This window comes from Chrysochloris asiatica, unplaced genomic scaffold (genome assembly GCF_000296735.1).
Source record: "Chrysochloris asiatica unplaced genomic scaffold, ChrAsi1.0 scaffold00002, whole genome shotgun sequence".
Classification (NCBI taxonomy): Eukaryota; Metazoa; Chordata; class Mammalia; order Afrosoricida; family Chrysochloridae; genus Chrysochloris; species Chrysochloris asiatica.
This window is the reverse complement of record NW_006408520.1, coordinates 7,514,889-7,529,605: the sequence shown is the minus strand read 5'-3', so window position 1 is coordinate 7,529,605 and position 14,717 is coordinate 7,514,889. Positions and strand designations below refer to the sequence as shown.

At 36.3% G+C, this 14,717-nt stretch overlaps 1 protein-coding gene across 1 annotated transcript in view; it reads right to left on the bottom strand.

Moving 5' to 3' along the window:
• Positions 1 to 2,986: 2,986 nt before the first annotated feature.
• The window catches only part of LRRC39 (leucine rich repeat containing 39), a 19,670-nt gene continuing 7,939 nt past the window's right edge, over positions 2,987 to 14,717 (bottom strand). The window contains exons 3-7 of the mRNA XM_006831040.1: positions 12,653 to 12,809; positions 9,535 to 9,671; positions 5,338 to 5,483; positions 4,460 to 4,612; positions 2,987 to 3,137 (exon numbers count right to left, since the gene is read on the bottom strand). Of these exons, the coding sequence (XP_006831103.1) occupies positions 2,987 to 3,137; positions 4,460 to 4,612; positions 5,338 to 5,483; positions 9,535 to 9,671; positions 12,653 to 12,809 (744 nt within the window). The remainder of the gene's footprint in view (positions 3,138 to 4,459; positions 4,613 to 5,337; positions 5,484 to 9,534; positions 9,672 to 12,652; positions 12,810 to 14,717) is intronic.

Genomic DNA, 14,717 nt, shown 5'->3' with positions numbered 1-14,717 from the left:
TTTTTTTTTTTTTTTTTTGGATGGGGGGCAAATACCATTTTTAAACAACATAAAAGGTGACTATGCATGGACCTAGTAGGTGGAATACATAGGAATCAATTTGACTACGTCTGGGGAAGAGACTGTGGAAAAGCTCTATATCAACAGCCAAAACAAGACAGGGGAGGCTGTCTGTGGAACAGATCATCAAATACTCATATGGAAGTTCAAGCTGAACCTGAAGAAATTTAAAACAAGTCCACAAGAGCCAAAATAATGACCTTGAACATATCCCACCTGAATGTAGAGACCATCTCAAGAACAAATTTGAAGCATTAGACACTAATGACCGAAGACCAGGAGAGTTGTGGGATGACATGAAGAACATCATACAGGAAGAAAGCAAAAGATCATTAAAAAGACAGGAAGGCAAGAAAAGACCAAAATGAATGTCAGAAGAGACTCTGAATCTTGCTTTCCAGTTAAAGATGCTAAAATGGAAGAAATGAGGAAGTAAAAGAACTAACAGAAAATTTCAAGGGGCAGCTTGAGGAAACAGTCAAGTATTATAATGAAATGTGCAAAGATCTGGAATTAGGAAACCCAAAGGGAAGAACACACTCTGCATTTCTTAAGCTAAAAGAACTGAAGAAAAAATTCAAGCCTCGACTTGAAATATTGAAGTATTCTTTGGGAATGCAGTTCTGGTGTGGCACTGTAGGATAAGCACTGAACTGCTAATCACTAGGTCAGCAGTTCAAACCCATCAGCTGCTCCTTGGAAACCCTGTTCAGGGATGCTATGAGTCAGAACCAACTCGATGGCACTTAACAACAACAACATGGGCAGAATATTGAATAATGAAGAAAGCATTGAAAGAAATACAGTGTCACTGTACCAAAAAGAAATGGTCAGTTTTCAGCCGTTTCAAGAGGTAGCATATGACCAAGAACCAATAATAACTGAAGAAAGATGTCCAAGCTGCATTGAAGGAATTGTCAAAAATTCAAGGCTCTGGGAATTGATGGAATACAAATTGAGATCAAACAAACTGATGAAGCACTGGAAGTACTCATCTATGCCAAGACATTTGGAAGACCAACTGATAGGGAAAGATCCATATTTGTGCCCATTGCACAGAGAGGTGACCCAACAATATGGGAATCATTGAACAATATCATTAATATCACATACAAGTAAAGGTTTTTTTTGGGAGATAATTCAATAACAGCTGCAACAGTACACTGACAGGGAAATACTAGAAATGCAACCCAGATTCAGAAGAGGATATGGGACAAGGGATATCACTGCTGATGTCAGATGAATCTTGGCTGAAAGCAGAAAATACTAGAAAGCTGTTTGCTTTTCCCTTGTTGACTATACAAAGGGTTTCAACTGTATGAATCATGATAAGCTATGGATAGCATTGCTAAGAATGGATATTCCAGAACACATAATTGTATTGGTGAGGAACCTATGACCAAGAGGCAATTGTTCAAACAGAACAAGGAGATTCTGAATGCTTTAAATTAGGAAAGGTGTATGCCACAGTTGTATTCTTTAGCCATACTTATTCAGTTTGTATGCTAAGCAATTAATCTGAGAACTGTATTATATAAAGAAGGATGTGGAATCAGGATTGAAGGAAGATTCATTAATAGCCAGCGATACGCAAATGATACAACCTTGCTTTCTGGAAGTGAAGATGACTTAAAATATTTGCTGATGAAAATCAAAGATTACAGTGGCGATAAGGGTTTATGCGCCAGACTGCAAAGCAATTTGAGCTGTAAGGTCGGCGGTTCAAGTTCACCTGTCGCTCCTCAGAAACCATATAAAGGGTTGCTATGGGTCAGAACTGACTCAACGGCACTTAACAACAACAACATATGAATTGTACCTCAATATTAAAACAAAAATCCTCACAACTAAACCAATAAATAACAAATGGAGAAAAGACTGATGTTGCCAAAGGCTTTGTTTTGCTTGGATTCACAACTTGTGGAAGCAGCAGTCAAGCAATGTATTGCATTAAGCAAATCTGCTGCAGAAGACCTCTTGAATGTGTCCAGAAGCAAAATTGTCAATTTGAGGTCTGAGGTGCGCTGAACCCAGGCCATGGTATTTTCAGTATGCATGTGAAAGTTGGATGATGAATAAACACCATAGAATTGATGCACTTGAGTTATGGCGTTGGAGAATAATATTGAGGGTACTGTGGTTGGCAAGAACAAACAAACCTGTGACGGGAGAAGTACAGTCAAAATGCTCCTTTGAAGGCAGAACGGTTAGACTTCATTTCTCATACTACACACATGGTATCAAGAAGAACTTATCAGAGAAGGACATCATGCTTAGTAAAGTGGAGGGTCAGTAAAAAACGTGGAAGACTACCCCCCAATGAGATAGATTTGCACAGTGGTAGTAGCCACGGACTCAAGAGTAACCATTGTGAGGCTGGCACAGCATCAGGCAGTGTTTCGTTCTGTTGTGTGTAGGATCGCTATGAGTTGGATCCAATTCAATGGCAACTAACAACAACAGAGTAGACTAACATGTGACAAACTGATAGAACAAGGTTGTTGTAGTTATGTGCTGTGGAGTCGGTTCCGACTCATAGCGACCCTACACAGGGTTTCCGAGCCTGTAAATCTTTACGGGAGCAGACCGCCTCATCTTTCTCCTGCGGAGTGGCTGGTAGTTTCGAATTGCTGACCTTGCGGCTCGCTGCCCGATTCGTAACCACTACGCTACCAGAGCTCCTTAAGAGACACATTTTTATTCACTTAGTTGTTCCTCAAAGGCTTATTTCTTAACTCTAAAGACCTTGAGCATCTTTACCACCTTTCTCTCCAGCCTCTTACCAGAACTATGAACTGATTTGAATTACACTTTTTCCCCCTCCTACAATATTGATCAAGAGATCAGAATTTGACAAAATGGAATGGGAGGTTTGTGAGGGAATTTATAGAATAACATTAATTATACACACATACAACAGAATATTCTACACAAATCTCATACCTGCTCTTCTCCGGGACTCCTGAATGTAAGCATGCATAAACTGAAGGCCAAATAATTCCTGTTCTTCATCTATATTTTCACTTGGAGGAAGTGTTACTTCTAATTTCAGTGGGTTGTCTCTGAAGTTGACAAACCTAGCAGTTCACCCCCCAAAAAAACAAAAAAAACAACAACAGTATTTTATAGGTATCATAGAAGTACACATTTATTTCCATGAAGATCAACTGATAATATACTAAATTACCCTTTTTAAAAAAATGATTTTAATAGCTGAACATCTTTCAAGTTTCTTTCCCAGAAGGAAAAAGTAGCTTTGGATAACTAACGTTCAAAGCTTGTAAAAGCAACTGTTGATTCCTATATTTAATACCATAAAGTTTAATTTATGAGTCATTTTAATGTACCTTAAATATAAAATTGTTAAGTACCATCAAGTTTGTTCTGACTCAAAGCGACCTTGTAAACCAGGGTTGGGGAACCTTTTTTTCTGCCAAGGGCCATTTGGATATTTATAACATTTGTAAGCCATATAAAATTATCAACTTAAAAATTGTGAAGTGCAATTGTGTAGGTTCCAACTCATAGTGACCCTAAATAGGTTTTCCGAGGAGCAACTGGTGAGTTTGAACAGCCAACCTTGTAGTTCAATTAACTGCGGTTGCCTGGGTAGAGCCAGACCAAATGGTTTCACGGGCCTCATACAGCCCTACAAGTTGGACATTCCCCTCTCCTGCTGTAGGGGTTTTTGAGCAGCAACTGGTGGATTTGAATTGCTGACCTGTGGTTAGCAGTACATGCTTATCTCACAGTGCTACATCAGGACTCCCAAATAAATAAATTCTGTGGGAAAGTGTCTGCATGTAAAGACTTAACCTGTGTTTTATTTATAAGTATTATCTTTACCACCTAGTACAATGCTCAGTCGTTGCTGAGTAAGTAAATGAATGAACTTGTGGGAGGTGTGGTTTTTGGTGTGAATTCTGATGTTTCATGTTCACTATCAGAAAATTAAATTTTGGGAACACTTGAAGGAGACCAATAACAATTAATTTAGTAAAATGTGATATGTGTTTTTTATTCATAGCATAATCTCTGTCCAGTTATAAAAAATAGAAAGTAATCACTATTTAGCTTTCTAATTTTTACATTGCTTAATAAGATTCATTAGCAGTTAGGAAAATGGTTTATGTGAAAATGTCATCAACATAGAATATTTCCTAAGCCCTTACAAATAAAATCCAGTAATACTTTTATTTGAAAGGTTCTTTCTTGAATAATATAGATCAGTATTATATGAGTTACATTAATCACAATTATAGAATTTTAAAGGTAGAAAAAATTTTAATATATCTATTTGTCTGAATGAGAACCCAGATTTATTCATTTAAAATTCTCTATGTTACTTTTGCTCTGCAACTAAAAGGAACATACCAGTTTCGTGTCTAAAACTTTTTACCTCAGATTTGTCATTTCCTCCATGCTCACTGGAATATCTTGCAGCTGATTGTTGCTGAGAACAAGAGTACCCAGATTTTTCATATTGCTGATTGTTTCTGGCAAGCATGTTATTTCATTCCGCTGTAGCCATAAAGTATGTAGCCTTTGCATTCTGAAGAATTATAAAAAAAACACAAACCAAGATGTCTACAATTAACCACATAATATGAAACCCTGGTTTTTATTAACTTTAAAATAAATGTCCATTTTTATAACATCTTCTTTACCCAGTATATCCATTATTATGTTAACTGACTTCATCTTACTTGAATACTAGAATAACTACATGGTAGAGTTCTTCCCTATTCTATAGATTTTCTCATGTGATAAAACTGAAATCAATGTATTTTAGAAGTATAACAGATTCTTCAATATTTTCATAGGATTTCCTAACAAAAAAAACTGTGGTAAATATTATTTAACATGATCCTCAGAGTCTTAAAAGAAGACTATCACAAAGCATTGGTATGCCCATTTGCACAAGACGGTATAGCACGATGGTCAATTAACAGCATGGACTTGGGTCAGGCTGTCTTGGTTTAAACCCTGGCTTTCCACTGTGATTTTGGATGCATTAGCTAATATCTCTGTGCCTTAGTTACCACGATTTCTAAAGTGCTTAGTGCTTGCATGTGCTAAGCAATGTTATTGTAGAGCATTTGTTAATTTTCTTAAATCAGAAACCCAGCTTTTCTTTCCCCAAACCCTTCTACTAGGTTTAAATGAAAATATTCTATTACTGAAAAGTAGCAAATTTAAATTTAATCTTTTATGCATGCGAGTCTTTCTGGTTTTTTTGGTTTTCTTATAACTGGTTTCAAGGTAAAAGTTATTTACCTTTCTATAGTATCAGGAAGTTGTTTAAGTCTGTTGCTTCCCATGTCAAGCCACTCTAGGGCTGGCATATTCAACACAGCAGGAGGGATTGTAGAAAACTGGTTCATACTCAAATCAAGGTGCAGAAGATTTAACAGCTTGCTGAGCTGAAGAGGAAAGCAAGACTATCAGAATAATTGTCCACAATGTAAACTAGTAAAAGACTTACATTGGTGCAGTAGGTATTTCATATCAAGGAACATGCACATCATACTTGGGCTGTACTGCTTGCTAACCGAAAGGTTAGCAGTTCAAACCCACTAGCCATTATTCAGAAGCCTTGAACAGGGTCTTTATAAATCAGAACCAAATCAATGGTTCTTAGCAACAATAGTACAAAACAAATTTGAAATACAGCTAAACTTCAGAGACATGAAAAACTCTGTTTATGAAGTTTATCTATTCTGTGGAACTGTATTTTCCAGTATAGTCAAGTGCTAGGGTCTGCAGAACCTGCCTGGCAGAAGCTTATCTGTACTTAAGTGCTTAACCATGTATCATGTTTGTTTTTATCCAGAAGATGTATGAGAAAAAGCAAACTCCAAAATTAGTGGTTATCTTTATTGAATCCTCTTCTTTGTGCCTGGTCCTTTACACATATGAGGCAATCTTTAAAAAGTTAATGAAAATATTCCGTGATCTTTTCAATCCAATTTTACACAAACTTTTTATCTATTATCTCAATCACAGGATTTATGCTTTAACAATTTTTTCATGAAATAATTATTGAACATAAAATAATGTGTTTAGATAAAGAAAGAACCATGGGTACAACTGCAGCTCTCTAGGTATTTCTCCCATTATCCTCTCTAGAGGTAAGTATCCTGAATTTGGTTATGTCTCATTTCGATGTATATGAGTGTGTATGTGTATAGTTTATCATTTAAAATATGCATATATTTTAAATTATGCATGTGTATATATATTTTTAAATACATATTTAAAATTATAAACTATATAAGCAAAATCAAGCCCTGATGTGGCACTGTAGGATAAGCACTGAACTGCTAACCACAAGGTAGGCAGTTCAAACACACCAGTGACTCTTAGAAACCTATACAGGGTCGCTATGAATCAGAACCAACACGATAACATGCAACAACATGTAAACAAATATATATTTCATAAACAAAACCTAATGCTCTGGTAGCATAGTGGTTACGAATCGGGCTGCGAACCTTAAGGTCTGTGGTTCGAAACTACCAGGCGCTCCGCGGGAGAAAGATGAGGCTTTCTACTCCCGTAAAGATTTACACCCTTGGAAACCCTGTACAGGGTCGCTATGGGTCGGAACCGACTCGATGGCACTTAACAACAACAACAACAATGTTCTATTTAGTTAACATTTTTGGTAAGGGTTATGCTATTGCACTTATCTTTCTTTAACTTTTTTATCTCTATTGTTAAGTGTCACCAAGTTGGTTCTGACTCATAGCAACCCTGTATAGGATTTCTGAGGTTGTAGAGTTTTGCAGGAGCAAAAAGTCTTATCTTTCTAGCAGAGTCTGGTGTGCTTGAACCGCCAACCTTGTGGTTCACAGTCCAGTGCTTATTCTATCAGTGTTTAAATGTATTCATGTTGATGCATGTAGCTCTAGTTTATTCATTTTTAAATATTCACTATCTGTGTAAGTATTTCATTGTACATTGGTGATGGTGTGCCGTGGAGCTGGTTCCAACTAATAACGACCTTGTATAGGGCTTCTGAGGCTGTTAATCTTTACATAAGCAGAAAGCCCCATCTTTCTCCTGCAGAACTCCTGGTAGTTTCGAACTGCTGACTTTGAGGTTAGCAATCCAGTTCATAACCACTAAGCTACCAGAGCTCCTTCATTGTACATTAAATTAGTAAATAATTCAGACAGCAACCTTACAAAGTAAGTTGTCATTAAAATGTTTTATAGATAAAATGGCTCAGACAGTTAATTGGAAAATGGAGCTATGAAGTATACTGAAGTTTTTGTGTGCATAAGCTAACACAATCTTTTCCTTTTTCCACATAACTTCCAGCAAAAGTTTCAGGATGGGATAATTACATTAACTTTTTTTTTCTAGTTAATAGACTCTCCATATAGCTAGAAAGTTCCTAGGCTTTATTTCTGCCTGGTGGACCTGTCCAAATTCATCCTACAACTTTTACACCATTAAAAAAAAGTTCAGAAAGGAAATGATTTGAGGCTGCATAAAAGCAGAAAGTTTCTCTCTAATAGGCAGTCCTGTTTCTCTGGCATTAGAATCCAAGCAGTGACTAAAATATTTTTTCAAATGTGTTACCAGACTTTCAAATACTTTGATTTACATAAAGTGTGTACAATATAAAAACTGAGAAATGTCTCCAATTGCTAGTTTCTGAGTAGAACTAGAACCTTTTAATTTTAGAAGATTGAAAAAATTATTAAAGTTTTTCTAATGTAATACTCTTAATTTTGCAGATGTAAAAATTGAGACCTAGTAATACAAAAGGGTGCATCCAACACCTCACATCTATTTAGGGGCCACACTTTTGAAATTAAAGGATCCTAGGCTTAGCATCTTTGTATTTGTTCCACTATAAACTCCTTCTATGAATGAAAAAATAGAGATTAACAAGCATGCCCAAATTCACTTGGCTTTTTAGTCACAGACCCAATCCTTGAAATAAAAATCTCAAGATTTAGAAATTGGAAATAAATATTTATTGTCCCTCTTGCAGTATAAAGAAATTGTCCCTGTGACCCTCATTTTCATCATAAGCAATGACATACGTTTTATTAAATCAAACTATTGGGGTGGCATCGTATGATAAGCATTCGACCTCAGGGTTGGTTTGAACCACAAGGTCGGCAGTTTAAACTCACCAGCTGCTCCTTGGAAACCCCATACAGGGTTGCTATGATTTGGAACAGCACGTAACAACAACAATTATAATATGAAATACATGTTAGAAGCTGTTTTACTTGCTGAAACAACAGCTATTGGTGGCATCTGTACTAATTTCAACAACAAAAGCTGATATAAACACTCACCAAGATCCAGTCTTATACTTTAAGGTACTTTTTTTCTTTGCTTTGTTTTGTTTTTTAATATCTCCCAAAGTTACTGTTACCAAGACAATACACCATGGCAATTTTCTCTTCTGATTTTAAGGAGCAGTATGTTTGAAAATAATGCAAACGTCTATCTGTATGAGCAATAGATTTTGGCCAATACCAAGACATCATACCAAATCAGAGTTTGAGGCTTTCCAAGGCCTTTGTCTTGCTTTTACTTGGTAGAGCCTAAGAATCTAGCAAAAAAACAACAATTTCCTACACTCAACAATTTTTAAATAACTCAATAATTAAATAAGAGTCTCATCACATCCCCTCTCTCTCAAAATGGATGACACTATAAAAAGTAACTAGTAAAGGGTTTTTCTGTCACTACATTGTCTGTGATTTATGATGATTAGTCATTTGCTCATTTAAAAAAGCATTTATTAAAAACAGAAAGAATAGAAGCAAACACTGCTGAATTATGATGCGCAGAGGAGATTGTAATCATTGCAATGTAAAACTGATGCTCCTTCATGTAAACTATCACTCAATTCACAATAAAAACTTTTTTTTTTTTAAAGCATTTATTAAGTAACCAGTAAAACTGGTTCTGCCCTCAATTCTGGGGATATAAAAAGACAATAAAAACTGCTGATGGTCTGCTCTGTAAACCTTCACTCAATTCACAATAAAATGTTTTGCTTTTTTTTAAAGACAATCTGGTTTTCAAGAAAATTACAATCTAGTCAACAAATGATGCCAGTACTATGAAAATAATAGAACTATCTTCTGGATTAAGCAGATCCTTTCCTAATTAAAAACATTTTTTATAAAAACAAGAAACCATTTTCACTTTTGTTGAAATTAGAACGCTCAGATTTTCTTTATTGGTTTTCTTTTTAATGATCACATGATTGTAAAGTAACGCATTAATGTTATTAAATGCCTTCAAGTCAGTTCCAGCTCATAGCAACCCTGTATAGGATTTCCAAGGAGTGGCTGGTGAGCTTGAACCTCCGACCTTGTACAAACCAGGTACAGACTGACATTGCAGTCCAGAGAATTAACCCATATAGTGCCACACCAGGACTCCAAAGCATTGATAGATTGAAAATAAAATTATAGGCATTTCTAATTTCCTTACCTCTTGTGGAAGGTCACAGATATCTCTGTTAACAGCAAGTTCTAGTTTCTCCAAGCTGGCACAGTTACTTAGTTCTTTGGGGACAGTCTTGATTTTGTTGTAGCTAAGAATCAATTCCTGAAGTCTAGTGAGCAGTCCTAGAAAAAAAAAAAAAAAATATATATATATATATATATGTAAATACAGAACAGATATATATAAAATATTATTTTCAGCTATTAAATATTACAACATAACATACTTGTCAGTTTCACATTAGCAAATTTACAGTTCTTCTTCCCTCAAATTGAAGCTGAAGAAAATGAAAACAAGTCCACAAGAGCCAAAATATGACTTGAATATATACCACCTGAATTTAGAGATCATCTGAAGAACAGATTTGATACATTAAACATTAAAGTCTGAAGACCAGAAGAGTTGTGGGATGACATCAGGAACATCATACAGGCAGAAAGCAAAAAGTCATTAAGAAGACAAGGAAGAGGGAAAAAGGTCAAAATGGATGTCAGAAGAGACACCGAAACTTGCTCTCTAGCATAGAGATGCTAAAGCAAATGGAAGAAATGAGGAGGTCTAAGAGAAAATTTCAAAGATCAGCTTGAGAAGATAAAGCCAAATATTACAACAAAATGTGCAAAGATCTGGAATCAGAAAACCAAAAAGGAAGAACATGGTCAGCACTTCTCAAGCTCAGGGAACTTAAGAAAAATTCAAGCCTCGACTTTCATTATTGAAAGAGTCTCTGGGAAAATTACTGAATGATGCAGAAAGCATCAAAAGAAGATGAAAGGAATACACAGAGTCACTGTACTAAAAGGAAATGGTTAATGTTCAACCGTTTCAAGAGGTAGCATATGATCAAGAGCCAAAGACACTGAAGGAGGAAGTCCAAGGTGCATTGAAGGAATTGGCAAAGAATAAGGCACCAGGAATTGATGGAATAAACATTGAAATCTTTCAAGAAAGTGAGGCGGCACAGGAGGCACTCACTCATCTCTGCCAAGAAGTTTGGAAAACAACTATCTGCCCGACTGATTGGAAGAAATCCAAATTTGTGCCCATTCCAAAGACAGATGATCCAACGGAATGCGGAAATCATCAGACAATCTCTTTGATATCACATGCAAGTAAAGTTTTACTAAAGGTAATACAGAAACTGCTGCAAGCATACATTGACAGAGAATTTCCAGATGTTCAAGCCGGATTCAGAAAAGGTGCTGGAATGAGGGATATCATTGCTGATATTCGATGGATCTTGAATGATGTTTGCCTGTGCTTTAATAACTATGCAAAGGCTTTCAATTGTGCAGATCATGACAAGCTATGGACAACATTGCGAAGTATGAGTATTCCAGAACATTTAATTGTGCTCATGAGGAATCTGTACATGGACCAAGAGGCAGTTGTTCGAACAGAACATGGGAACACTGAATGTTTTAAAATTAAGAACGGTGTGTGACAAGGTTGTATTCTTTTACCATACTTATTCAACCTGTATGCTGAACAAATAATCCGAGAAACTGGGTTATATGAAGAAAACGTGGCATCAGGATTGGAGGAAGACTCATTAACAACCTGCGATATGCAGGTGATACAACCTTGCTTGCTGAAAATGAAGAGGACTTAAAACATTTACTGATGAAGATCAAAGAGCACAGCCTTCGGTATGGATTACATCTCAATGTAAAGAAAACAAAAATCCTCACCACTGGACCAATAAACAACATTCTTATCAACAGAGAAAAGATTGAAGTTGTCAAGGACTTCATTCTTCTTGGATCAACTATCAACACTCATGGAAGCAGCAGTCAAGAAATCAAACAATGTATTGTATTAGGCAAATCTGATGCACAAGACCTTTTTAAAGTGTTGAAGAGCAAAGATGTCAGCTTGAGAACTAAGATGCGCCTGACCCAAGCCATGGTATTTTCAGTAACCTCATATGCATGTGAAAGCTGGACAGTGAATAAAGAAGACTTTAGAAGAATTGATGTTTTTTGAGTTATGGTGTTGGAGGAGAATATTGAAAGTGCTATGGGTGCCGAAAGAACCAGTAGTTCTGTTTTGGAAGAAGTGCAGCCAGAGTGCTCCCTGGAGGGCAAGTTGGCCAAACTTGGTCTCTCATATTTTGGACATATTGTCAGGAGGGACCAATCTTTGGAGAAGGATATCATGTTTGGTAAGGTGGAGGGTCAGAGAAAAAGAGGAAGACTCCCAATGAGATGGATTGGCCAAGTGGCAGCATCGATGGACTCAAGCATGGCAACAATAGTGAGGTTGGCCCAGGATCAAGCAGAGTTTCATTCTGTTGTGCATAATAACATCTCTATGACTCCGTACCGCTTGATGGCACCTAACAACAGCAACAAACTTCTTCCCTCTTCCCAGTCTCTATCCTGCCCCTTCTTCAAACAAGCATTATAGGCAAAAACAGAGAAAAAAAAATCACAGTGCTTTATCTGCACTATATCCTGAGAAATTTTCCATTTATGAATTTCTATTTTTCTTTCCCCATCCCTTAACTGGATGCCTTTCAAGAGTTTTACTTGATCTAGTAGTAGTATTTCCAGAATCTACACAATATTTTCGAACAAACATTCCTTATACTGAAATCTCATCTTGAATCTAGAATTTAGAATCTAGAAGCTTGAATCTAGAAGCTTGAATCTCCTGAAAGCTGTGATTTAGATTGTTGTTTTTGTTTAGTGCCATTGAGTCAGTTCCAACTCATAGGGACTCTGTATATATACATATAGATATAGTTGGTGAGCAGCTGGTGAGCTGAACCGCCAACCTTGCAGTTCAAACCAATTTTGCAGTCCAGCGCATTAACCCACGGTGTCTCACACCAGGACTTAGAGATAGATTTAAATTAGATGTTTACATTTTACTCATGACTATGAAGTCCTGGTGTGGTGTTAATCACACGGTCTGTGTTTCAAACCCACCAGCCACTCAGGAAATCTTATACAAGGTCACTATGATTGGGAATGACTTGACAGCACTTAACAACAATATAAAGATGAGATCTTTATTACATATATTCAAATATTTTCTTCAATAAAATCGTATCTGTAGGTGAATAAAATAGCAGAAAACTAACAGCAATGTTCCTTACCAATTCCCCGTGGTATCTCCGAAATTGTATTTCGAGATAAATCTAACACAATCAAGTTCTGGAATCTGCCAATAAATTCAGGAATTTTCAACAAACCAATTCTATGAAGTTGCCATTCCTGCAACTGATTCAGTTTCAGTAGAGAAGAAGGAAGGGTCTAAATTCAAGTAAAAAAAAAAAAAAAAAGTCATTTTATTACTTTAAATTATTTCAGTACCATGTATGATTATAACAATACCTTGGATAAAAAAAAAAAAAAAAAAAGATATGTGGTTTTGGTGAAAGTTTATGCAGCAAATTAGGTTCACATGTAACTACATATGTCACTATATATTGTTGAGTGCCATTTGTTACAGTTTTTACAATATGTCAATATCCTCTGTATTCCATTCTGATCGTTCATTTCCATTTTTCTAGCTTTCCTTCACCCCACCTCCTCCCTCTTCTCGTCTTTGTTTTATGATACATTTTTATCATTCGGTCTCAGAATTTTTTTTAAGTTCAGTATTCACAGGTGATAGGGTTTTATGATGGAATCTGCTATTTCACTGAAAGGTAACCTTTGGGACTGGTTTCAGTTCCAACTTTAAAGGGTGTCTTAAGGTCTCAGGGATTCCTCTAGTCTCTACTGGACCAATAAATATGTTGTTGTTGTTAACTGCTGTCGAGTCGGTTCCGACTCGTAGCGACTCTGTATGAGTTTCCGAGGCTGTAAATCTTTACGGGAGCAGAAAGCCTCAGCTCTCTCCCATGGTGCAGCTGGTAGTTTTGAATTGCTGACCTTGTGGTTCGCAGCCTGATTCGTAACCACTACTACACTACCAGAGCTCCTTGGATCAAAAATATGGCCTTTAAAAAATATTTTGTGTTTTGCTCTCCATTTTTCTTCCATTCTATCAGGAACCGTCTGGTCTCAAGAGTCAGTAATGGTAGCCTGACACAGAATAGATGAGAATGTGGTTCATGTGGGTCATTTGTCCCGGTGAGTAGTTTCTTCTTTGAATCTTTGGTTTCTTTCTTTTTGTGTGTGTGTCAGACTAGTAGAGATGAACAGTTTATCTTTCATGACTGACTACAAGCTTTTAAGACCCATAACCCCACCAAACTAGGATGCAGGATGTAAACTTTCTAAATAAACTATGTTGTGCCAGTTAACCAAATTGCCCCTCTAGACTATGAAACTAAGCCTTCAAACCCTGTAAACCAATCTTTGGAGGTATTTGGTTATGTCTAAGACTGTACTTCAAAAAGTGTGTGGAAAAAATTCCATTATCTTTAAATTCCATTTTACCATGAACTTAAAAAAATCCATATATATATATATATATAAGCTCTGGTAGCATAGTGGTTACGAATTGGGCTGCTCAGGATCAGCAGCTCGAAACTACCAGTGGTTCCATGGGAGAAAGATGAGGCATCTGCTCCCATAAAGATTTACAACCTCAGAAACCCTGTACAGGGTCACTATGAGTCAGAACCGACTCCACAGCACATAAAAACAACAAATATATATGTGTGTGTGTATGTATATATGTATATATAATGTAGTGTATGTGTATATACGTATCTATATGTATCACATACAAACTTGCATATATTTATGCTTACAGATGTACTTATATATGCACCCATCTTTCTATACATATATGCATATCTATCTACCTAGGTAATCAAATGCATATTTTTGGTTGTTATTGATATTGCTGCAGAATTGTGTATATCATTTACTGAAATCATCCCTCCTTATTCTTGGGTAATTCTTAGTGTTGGCATTTACCTCAGTCATGTTGTGCATACTTAACCACCATTTGAAGTTACCTTTCTTATCATCAAAAATAACAAATGTCCACTATCTGGAAAGTGTGTCCCTCTCCTTCCCCTTCCCATCCCTGGTAACCACCAAAGAATGCTGATTTCTGTATGTGTAGCTCTTTCTGTATTTTTAAAAAAGTGGAGTCATATAACATTTATTCTTTTGTGCTTGATTTATTTAACTCAGCTAAATGTCTTTCAGATTCATCCATGTTATATATGTGGATTCATTATTCTTTATAGCTCATAATAT